Source organism: Limulus polyphemus, unplaced genomic scaffold (assembly GCF_000517525.1).
Source record: "Limulus polyphemus unplaced genomic scaffold, Limulus_polyphemus-2.1.2 Scaffold3659, whole genome shotgun sequence".
Classification (NCBI taxonomy): Eukaryota; Metazoa; Arthropoda; class Merostomata; order Xiphosura; family Limulidae; genus Limulus; species Limulus polyphemus.
Genome location: NW_013669269.1, coordinates 38,815 through 50,269, shown reverse-complemented (window position 1 = coordinate 50,269; position 11,455 = coordinate 38,815). Strand labels below are relative to the sequence as shown.

At 34.9% G+C, this 11,455-nt stretch overlaps 1 protein-coding gene across 5 annotated transcripts in view; it reads left to right on the top strand.

The window, feature by feature from the left end:
- The window catches only part of LOC106469790 (acidic mammalian chitinase-like), a 47,515-nt gene that overhangs the window by 9,959 nt on the left and 26,101 nt on the right, over nucleotides 1-11,455 (top strand). For all 5 annotated transcript variants that reach the window (XM_013930300.2, XM_022398353.1, XM_022398354.1 and 2 more), the window contains one exon: nucleotides 7,423-7,585. In XM_013930300.2, coding sequence (XP_013785754.2) covers nucleotides 7,447-7,585 — 139 coding nt within the window. In that variant the 5' untranslated portion in view covers nucleotides 7,423-7,446. The remainder of the gene's footprint in view (nucleotides 1-7,422; nucleotides 7,586-11,455) is intronic.

Sequence of the window (11,455 nt, the reverse complement as noted above, 5' to 3'; positions counted from 1 at the left end):
GCTTTGTGCTTAATTACAAACAAACTATTATTTTTCATCTTTATTTTGTTTCGATTTTATTTTAGTTCGAGACTATCAATCTTTCCCACACTTGGAAGGGATCAGTTGATTTAATATAATGTAATACATTGGGTAAAACTATATTTAATTAAAAGTATATTCCATAAAATGATAAAATTAAAATGTGTATTACTTCCATCACGGAAAATTCATCAAGTTGATTTTATGCGATTTAGGTTTGTTGGTAGTTTAGAAGTCAATATTATGCTTATCTGATTTGATGTTGTTTAGTTTTTCTTAAGTACAAAGCTACACAACGGGCCATCTGTGCTGTGCCCACCACAGGTATCGAAACCCGATTTTTAGCGTCGTAAGCTTGCAGACTTGCCGCTGAGTCACTAGGGGCTTATCCAATCTGAAAACGTTTCTTGTGACTCAGAAACAAATAAAAAAAAATCTATAGGTTTCCTTCAGTTACCTATCTGTTGCAGAATAAAATCGTTCCGCAACAATTGTCAAGAGTGATCGTTCGAAGTGTAACCTAGCTAGCTTTTACTGACAATAACTTGCTCATATTTTAGTTTCGATGCGAGGGAAACCCCCTTCAAAAGCTAGTAAAATAATCACACCGTATAAAAAAAAACATTGGTTGCACTAGCGGTCAATGTCAGGTCAATGACTTGTCAGCATAATGTAGCAAGAGGTTTTCTAGAACTCACGTTGTAGGAAGTACACGAACTTGCAACTACAGCGTTTACTAGTTCACGGCCTCCAAGCATAAGCATTGTGCGAGAAAGTTTGAAAATACGAGGATGAAGTAATGACGTAGCTATTATGTCAAAAATATACCGACATAAGGCCTATCATTACAGGAAGCTTATGCGTGTGGTAAGGCAAACATCGCGTTCTTAAATACTCGGAAGATACTGGTCTGCTAGTTACGCTGAATGATTGGACATTTTAAACAAAAATACCTGTGAGCTGAATATTGAAAATTGATGTAGTAACGCATATAAAGATGCTTTCTTTCCGTGTATGAGTTCACATCTTTTTAACGAGTGACCAAGAAGTGTTTATTTTGTCTTCCGTTTTTAATTATAACCGGTCGGCGGAACAGGTATACCTCAGGTGAGATTTAATAAGGTATAGAAACCAAATTTACTCTATAAAGAGTAATGATCGTTGAGGGACTTGAAACTAAGTGTTTGATCTATCAACTTGTTGTCTCAGTTTGTTAATACATGTTTCGAAAGTTTTGTTGGTGTTCGGTATATTGTTACAGTATATTATGCCTATGTTTTGATAGAATAGTTCAGTACATTTTTGCAAATCGTTGATATAATGTGGAGAAGTTATATTTTGAAAGTTGAAAATATAAGTTTACAGTAGAGCTTAAAAGTAAGTATTTTGAACGTGGGTATTAATTAGGTTGTAATCAAAGCAATAGAACTGTATCGCTTTCTCAAGCTTATTATAGTAACGCTTGATTATTATTATTTTGTTTGATTTTTTTAAACATGTTTAAATTTTGTAATTATCTGTTTGAATATGGCTGTTGCTAAATGCATTATCTAAATCTAAGTTTTAGTGGTTTCGTATTCTTAACAAATGTTTGAAAGAAATATTCTTGGCTAGGAATACATCATTTTTGAGCTTCAGATTAACAGTTACTTATTATTATTTTTTATTCACTTTTTTAAAGTTAATTGAGGGTTCTGAACCTACCAAATTCCTTGTGAGGGCACGACCTGCAAGATATTTTATACTTAATTTGAATTGTTTTGCAGTCTGTGCAGAAAATAATATCAAATCCTTTCGTTCTGATTCATAACAACAATGACATACATTTGAAAACTGTAAAAATATTTGTTTTTACAGGAAAAGTGTCATTATATTAAAATCTTATCTATTTATAAATGTTTTCCCTAATTTGAAAAATATCAAATCCGTTTATATGACTGGTGATTATAAAAAGGCACACTACAACTTAGCTAACTGTATGTGAAGAGAGACTTAAATAAGTCACAAACAAAACAAAAAAAAATTAAAAATGGCAACATAGTGTGGATACCTATTCCCACAAAGCACTTGTTTTAAAATAAAGTACAATTTATCTGAAATTGTAAACAGTACTGATTTATCATGTAATACATAATAATAATAAAGTATAAATTTAATGTGTCAAATTCTTTTTTTCGGGAGGAAGGGAAGTTAAGGTATTCCATAATTAAAATGATTATTAATCCCGTATGTATATATATAATAGAAAAGTAAACAATTATGTTAGAATAAATTACATAAACCGTAATTAGGCGGTCAAATCAGCACTATATAACATTGATGGAAGTTAAAATAAAAACAAAACCCGATATGTTAATCACAAGTTTCTAAACTAAACAAAAACGGAAACTTATCCATTACCACTACTTGCCATTATTTATAAACTCATAACGGAAATTGTCTGTGGTCATAACAACCCATCTATCGGACATGATCAAACGCAAATGACAAACTAGGTAGATGAAATTAAGGGTTAGGAGATGAGTGCTTTGACCCACAACATCTCAACTCTTACTGCTTTCGCTGTCTGCAGCTAGTTTTGGGAAGTTCAGTCACCCTTAATATTATGACACAAAGCAGTTACTAAAATAACCTTATAGTAGAAATAAACCCCCCTATGTTTCTATAACTCCCAATATTCACCCTTTAAATAACTATTACAAAATGATGGTAATTGGAACCGTAAACCCTTATCTTGATAGTTCCGTAATAATTAATTAAACACCCATCTTCCTCCCTTGATAAAATTCATTCAAGTATAATTCGGGCCGCAAAGACAAACTTCAGGTAGTTGGGCTTGTTTAGCTTGCCCGAATTATACTTAAATGGGTTTCGTCGGTGACGGTCCGTTAGTCCGAGGGCCGTAACTCCAAAGGTCCGATGGTCCAATAACAAAAACACCCCCAGGATATGACGTAAAAGCTTGTAATTCTTATGAACGGATGGATAATGCTTGTCATAATTTCCTTGATATTATTTTTTCGTTTGCATGTATATTGTTAATTGCAGAGCCCGAATATTTACGCATCAGGATTGGAGTTGGGAATCTAGCTCTTCTGAAAGAATGGTTTGTTTGTAGTTAAGCACAAAGCTACACAAAGGGCTATCTGTGCTCTGCCCACCACGGGTATCGAAACCCGGTTTCTAGCGCTGTAAGTCCGCAGACGTACCGCTGTGCCACTGGGAGGCTTAGAGAATAGACATTCAAGATTCTTATTCCATAGTGCTGAGACAACGAATGTTATATCCCCGATTCATTACACATGTTAAAAGCTTCCAGTCAGTAAAGTTACCTTGACACTGAGATGATGCATTGAGCTGTACACTACAATGTCGATTCAAATATTTCTGTTGTTTGTATTTAAAATGAAAACAAGCCGTCGGGGGCGGTTGGTCCCCCGAACCCCCGCCAAGATGTATCCTTTAAATTTCCACTTGAGTTTGCGTTAATCTATTATGAACCTATGAATTTGTTTATTCATCCAATTTTTACTTACACCGCGAAAACCAAAAATCTGTGATTATTGCGCCTTCAGAATACTGGGTGGTTAGGAGAGGAGGGCGGGTGTTTAATTAATTTTAACCGATACATTGTGGTTCAAAGCATTCAATTCCTAACCCATAATTTGATCTTTCGTAGCAACTACCTAGTTTGTCATTTGAGTTTGGATAATGTCTGATAGATGGAATATCCCAATACTTTTAGGTTCTATGACAACAGATATTTTCCGTTATAAGTTAATACATAATGAAAAGGACTGGCAATGAACAATGTTTTTTTTTAAATTAGAATCTCATAATAGACATCTCTGGTTTGGTTTTATGTATATATAAAGAGTTCTCAAAATTAGGGCATAAAATTCACGGCGTAAGAAATGCCGCCGCAAGTGCATTAATTAAGATAACAGCTTGGCAAATAGTCTAGTTGCCAAGACACAATTTAGGCTTCACTAGTGTCTAGTAAATGTTTTACACTAGCCGCTTACCAGGTTTAATCTGAGATTCTTGCTGCAAAAAGGTCAACCTTCACACTGACCTGTGAGTATCGTCATCGTGTATTTTGACCATTGAATAATTTTCACAAGGTTATTGTTACGAGAAGGTTAACTTTCAAACTGACCTGCGAATATCATCAGGCAAAGCGTATTTTACTCTCTGAATAGGCCTACTGTTCATAAGGTTCTTGTTACGAAAATGTCAACCTTTAAACCGACCTGTAAGTATTATCTGAAAAAATGTATTTTGCTAATTGAGTTATTTGCAAAATATTTGAACAACTATAAAATATGTTTTCAGTATCAAACCTATTGGCTATTGCTAGATAACCTTGATTTTGCAGTCTCCAAGTGGGGAATAGGAAAAGCAACTGTTATCAAAGTATCGTCAACAGGCTACAAACTTGATCATTTTGGAGATCCTAATGCATGCTTTGGAAGTTATCCGACTCATAAAAACACGGGATCTTTTGTTGAAAATATCAAGAGACCTCATCTTCAGACATGTATATGGATGCCAGCATAAACAAAGATCCTCAGATCTTGATCCGCCTGAGTTAGGATGGGAGCGTGACATACTGACATCTACTTTTGTTTCTGTCACGTTATCAGTTGAAAAGCCAGTAACTGCACCCAATATACATCAAATGACTTGCTGTGGGTGTACAAGTGGGCGACCTTGTTCAACAGCCAGGTGTAGCTGTGTAGCAAATCAGTTGCCGTGCAGTGTCATTTGCAAGTTGAATGAAAGCAACAGCAATTGCGATAATAACTGGACTAAAACAGTAATGAACCACACTGGTGAAAACGATTTCATGAATTTCCTGGTGGTTAAGGTACATACAATTTACATTGCAAACTTGTTGCAATCTATGTTGTCTAGATTGATAAGATAATTTGATAACAGGTCGTATAATAGAGCCCTAGAAGATATATGATAGCAGAAATATTATAGTTTTAATTAGTTACAAGATAAGTATGTGATAAAAGATGGTTATCACCAAGTGCTGGGTAATCTCCATGCTTAGTTCTGACAGTGGAGACCACTGTTGCAGGAAGTTGTTAGGTGAATATCCCACATCAGATCTGTGAAACTACGTATGGATGAAATTTGTGTATCTAAATACATATATGTTTAAGATATGTCTACATTGTACTTGCATAATGCTAACCGCTGAAAATGTTGATCATGAGTTAAGGTAACGGTATTGGAAAGAGCATTGATCCGAGAGCAATTAAAGATGCAAAGTTGAAGTTAGAGTCATCAAAAACTTAGGTGTAGACACATATTTTGTTGTGATATCGCAAGTAGAAGCTGAGATATTGGCAAATATATGTTTTGGCAGCCATTTTTGTCGCCATCTTGAATACCTCGAAACGATCAAGAATGTCGAAGTAGCATCATTCCGATTCGGAATCAGCACATCTACATTGAATAACATCAATTGCAAAACATTTCCTAGACACTAATTCCACTACTATTACTGGACTGATGCCGTCGTCCATTTTTAAAATATTCTTCCACTTAAAGATGCACTTAATAGACGAGCGGGTTTCAATCCAAGCTTCCTCACCATCGTAAAAAATTTAAAATGTACATTAAGGATTTATACTGATTAAATATTTTTGATGAATAAACCAGAGGCGCAAACTTTGCCCCCCATTATCAAATATTCAACTTTCACAGAAATTCAAAATGAAACAATACTCGTAAAAAAGTCTTAACGCTAGCAAACTGCAGTAAAATATTTCTAACAACTTTTTTCAAACATTGATTTTCTTTATTCTTCAACTAACTTTAAACTGAACTTATCTTTCTTGTTTGCTCTATAGGAAGAAGTATCTAACATATGCTAAACTCTTGTAAATTTATAATAAACTTGTCTGTCTCTTCCGATACTAAAACGCACAATAAATAAATAAATAAAAACAATAACGTGTTTTAATATAGTGCGTTATAGTTCTGGTTATGGATTGCACTTTCATTAAAACACGTGTTTTATTAATCAAATTAATACAGTGTAGAAGCTACTACATAGAGAATTATCAATATTTTCAGCGGTCCGCGCGAAATATTAAATTACATAATGGTTTGTTTGTTTTTTTTAATTTAGCGCAAAGCTACACGAGAGCTTTCTGCACTAGCCGTCCCTAATTTATCAGTGTAAGACTAGAGGGAAAGCAGTTAGTAATCACCATCCACCGCCAACGAATAGTGGGATTGACCGTCACATTATATCGCTCCCAGGGGTGAAAGGGCGAGCATGTTTGTTGTGACGGGGATTCGAACCCGCGACCCTCAGATTGCGAGTCGAGCGCCCTAACCACTCGGCCATGCCGGGCCATTACATATTGGTAATTAGACATGGAAGCTTGACTTGTAACGTTAACAGCTTATATATTTTATTGGCCTTTCCTTAAGCAATGGACATGTATGTGGCAAAATCAGACGCTAGTTTCCATGATCGCCTGTTACAACAATCTATTTAATTCAGTCGTAACTAACATTTAAAACTAGACAAGATGAGGTGTTTGTATCATTAAATTTTATATTTTTATCAGCAATTTTATTTTCTATAAAATCTTAATATTTGAAAGGAAAACCTTAAGAAGTTAAATGGGGAATATTTTGCGCGTATTTTTTCTTGCGGCATTTTTAGTTTTTTTTTTTGCCGTCGTAATTGACGCGTATCATAAAATGCCGTTGCTAATTTCGAGGACTGAATAATACTGGCCTGCCATCAGGGCGACAAAAGTTTGATCCCTTTTAGGCCTAGGTCGAAAATTCACAAATTATTTGATTTAAAAATATGTGCTTAACATATATAAATGAAAAGAGCGTCCGAAAGTTATGTAAGCAAAATTCTTTATTTTTGATAATAAATTTGTTAACATAGTTCCCGACGCCCAGTATATAGGAAGTTTAATAAAAGCACTAATACCAAAACTACCATGCCCGAAAAAGACAAATAATAAATAGCAAGGCACTAGAAAGTATGGATGTGGGAAATTTAAAATATTTGCGGAAGTGGGTACGATGTTAATACAAACTCATCATCTAGCTTTAACCTTCGTTTTGTTCATGATAATGCAAGTTGAACTCTTCGTTTTTATCTATTTACAGATATATAGGAAACCAAATAAAATAATGATTCTAATTGTTATCAATAACTATTAATTAATTATAGCTATCCACAGCATTAGCGTTAAATCGTCAACTTTTGTTTTATCATTGTATATGAATGAATATACAAAAAGTGCTTGATATTTTCAATGCTAAATGTATTATAAATGAGCTCAGCGATAAAAGTTGCTTTAAAGCTAATTCTATGGCTAAAGAATTATGTGAATAATGTTTTCCTGGCAGTGAGTTCAAAAGAAAAAAAAAAACATGGTGGCAACAGAATATGCTTTGGCGACAATGGCCTTGCTTCTTACTACCGGAGTTTACTATGCGTATCAAGACAGATACCTCTACTACAAAGGAACTCTAAAAGAATTTGAAGAGAAAGAGAAAGAGAAGAAATCAGGTAAGACTCATAAGTATATTTTACATGAAATTAAGCCCGATGATTTTAATTATATTAGTCTACATCTTATTTCCGAAAGTCGAGTAAGCTGAACATGACGTTTGTTTGAAATAACTTTTAGATTGTGGGTTATGATTAATTTTGGAAATAATAGCAGAATTTGTTCGTCTCTTTAGATTAATAAAACAGCTTTTTGAATTATTGGTGAAGATCATAGAAATTTTAAACAATTTTTATCTTTGTTTTGTGTTGTACGGTAGTAATTATCACATGACTATTTGAAAACTTGGTAATAATTGAGCAACTACTTTAGAAAGCAGTCTTTCACAATGATCGAGAACATAGATTGAAATCTATTAGGATTATACTCATAAATCCACGAAAAGAGTAAGAATCTTGTATAAACTTTTCACGCTTCAGATCTAATTTCTAAGTCGTGATCATCTCTGTCTATTGATATGATATGTAAGTCTGCAGAATGTGGTCTTTGTACCGGGTAAACTGTTAAAACGTCGCTTGCTGAATTACAAAACAAAAAAGTTCGAAGAACAAAGAGAGGTTATAAAGAAATTTCTGATTTTAAACTGCCGTTAATTCATACTCATCTTTTCTCTCTTACTTCCAGTCATATATACCACGTATATGTTTACTAATGAAATATTCACGGATTTTCTTCAGAAAAATGAAACTAGCATGAATGCTCAAGGCATTTTAGATTCCACTCACTGAAATCCAAATTTACTGTGAGGAATGTGCCCCAGAAATGACCAAATCACTGAACGTGTTAAAGTAGAATATCAATAGTCCAAATTTAATAACTTGTTGGTCCATGCATTCTTTGAAACGTGTTGTGAAACGAAACTGCAAATCTGGTGTTTTATTCATTATTAGCGATGGCCCGGCATGGCCAGGTGGATAAGGCGCTCGACTCGCAATCTGAGGGTCGCGGGTTCGAATCCCCGTCCCACCAAACATGCTCGCCCTTTCAGCCGTGGGGGCGTTATAATGTGACGGTCAATCCCACTATTTCGTTGGTAAAAGAGTAGCCCAAGAGATGACTAGCTGCCTTCCCTCTAGTCTTACACTGCTAAATTAGGGACGGCTAGCGCAGATAGCCCTCGTGTAGCTTTGCGCGAAATTCCAAAACAAACAAACAATCATTATTAGCGTGGCCTGGTGGTTAGGACGCTTAACTTCCAATCTGCGGGTCGCTAGATCGACACCCGTCTCCGAACATGCTCATCCTTTCAGTCATGGAGGCGTTTTAATGTGACGGTCAATACCACTATTCGTTGATAGACAGTAGCCCAAGAGTTGGCGGTGGGTGCCTTCCCTTTAGTCTATCACTTCAACATTAGAAATGGCTGACGCAGATAGCCTTTATGTTGCTTTGCAATAAAATCCAATAAAGCAAATATTCATTATTAAGGAATTTAATCAGAAAAACTATAGGCCTGTAAATACATTGAGTGGAAGATATTTAGTCGCACGATGTCACGAACGGGCTGCATGCAGCCCCAAAACCGACCATCACATGTAAGTATGGAAGTCGTTAATTGCATAAAGTTTTAGATGCACAGGTATGAAATCTGCAGAAGTATGAAGAACATTTGGGATATAACACTATTGTCCTAACCATGAATAGTGGAGAGGATATATTCTGAATAGTGTGTCTTAGCGCTGTTACGGTGTTGGCCCCCTGGTAGTAGTTAAGGGAGTCATGAATGCAATATTGTATCATTATGTATGACATTCCGGACAATCATGCACTGCTGTATTTATGAAATTTCACGGGGAAGTACCAAAACTATTTCAGTAATACCATACTGCACGCTGTGTCCACCCGTACTTTGAGGCAAATAACGTCCAAACTCCGTCTTAACATACCCACATCTCAAACTCATTCAAACTGTACCACTCTGGAACGTTTGGAGAACCGTCTAAGAAGACAGAAAAGACATACTGTTACGTCTCTGTGTTCGTTTGTTAATTTTCCGTAGAAATTCTTTCCGAGAGATTTCACCGATACAAGTCCTTTCTTGAATAAAACTAGTTTATTCTTTCTCAATTCAATTTTGCAATACACTTAATTTCCATAGGCACTTTAAGTTAACACACACTAGAATTCACAACGATTCACGCACTTTACTTACGGCCACTACCGCGCTTGACTCAATTGTCCGTCTCTGTCTGTCTGCAATTCTATTCCGATTTATTAATTTCGCTTTATCTGGCGCACTTATATACAAGAATAGAGGGCGCGTAGAAAAGACCAGAGTTGCCACGAACAGACATGATCCTTCTAGAATATCATGACGTGTTACTAGCGTCACGTGACTTTCGCTGTCGTAACAATACCAAAAAACTCTCGGAGCATTTAAAACTGCTTTGCAGGAGAAGTAATAATCTATTCCATCTATAAAAAATCTGAATGTTATCGTACAATTATCAGGCTAATTTTATATTACTTGTAGCGTAGAATAACAAAACAATTAATTTCCATTAATAACGTGTTTCTTTATCAAATGAAAGCCACCATTGCTAAACGGTAATTTTTCATAACTAAAACTAGTTAAATAATAATCAGCAGTTCCGAATTAGAGCTGGATATTCCTAAACTTTCTGGTCTTTTATCTGGTGAAGTGTCGTGTTGAATGCGTGTTGCATAAGGTGCTTTTCAAGTTGAAAATATCAAGTCTCAGTAAAGCAAAACTGATATGTTTGCCTGCCAGTCTGCCAGTTGTTAAAATTTAAAAAGTTCTTGATTATCTCATTCTGATACTTAATGTTTAGATAACAACGAAATCAAAGAAGCAGTAATTTGTCATCTTAAAGAGATGATACTAGTTTCAATACAATATATACATCATTATGGAAGTATCACAATGAACCCAGTTATCAATTAAAAAGGAATGACGAAAAATCTCGTATAAATAATCAATCTGTATTAAGGATTAATACAGATTAATACACGTGTAAGATTAAAGAAACTTGTGTTTTAAAAGAACCACGAGGAATTATTATCATTTAAGAAAAGGTATCAAACATGGTAGCATGAAAACATTGTATGAATATGCTCTTTAAAAATTATATGTCGGCAATGATGGATATGCTGTGTGGGTGGGGTTCACTATACGCATTATCTGTAATTCCAAATCAAAGTAATGTATATCTGAAAAATCATCCTTTCAGTAAGTTTTGTATTTGTTTCAAATATGTGATTTTGATACAATTAGTTTTTGCTTTCATTTTTATAGTCAAATCGTGAAGATAAGTTAAACGTCCTAACTGGTTTTTTCAATAGATATATACCATCGTGAGCTCTAACTTAGAGGTATGAGTTTATGTGAACTTATTGGAAATCCTCCCCCCTCCCCCATCTCAACTGTCTTTTCCGTTTCCTCCGAACTTAAATCAATATTTTAGATGATCAAATTACATAATTATTATTAAAATATAATTAAAACTCCTTTTCTCTTAAATCTTATGATTATTTTCGTTCTGTTTATTATACCTTTACTTCAGAGCGCTACTTAAGTTAAACGATGATAATAAATAGAGTAGCCAAAGCACCTATGACGCAACACTTTTACTTTGATGATGGTACATGTGTTTCAAGATAGATATGCCTCTATCCTCACTGCAAGACGTTTTGTATACTGGTTTGCCGAGCACAAGGAAGCTTTCGGTAATCTATTCTGGTCTACCGATTGACAAGGTCTTAACCTCTTGGAACCGATAAGTTGTGTTTTTCAAACCAAGTTTTCAGCATCGTGCTTTTGCGCTGGTATCCTCGAAGGATTGAGAATTTATGTTATATTTGTCCCAAGACAGTTTCATTGCAAATCGAATTATTGCCAATTGGAAAGG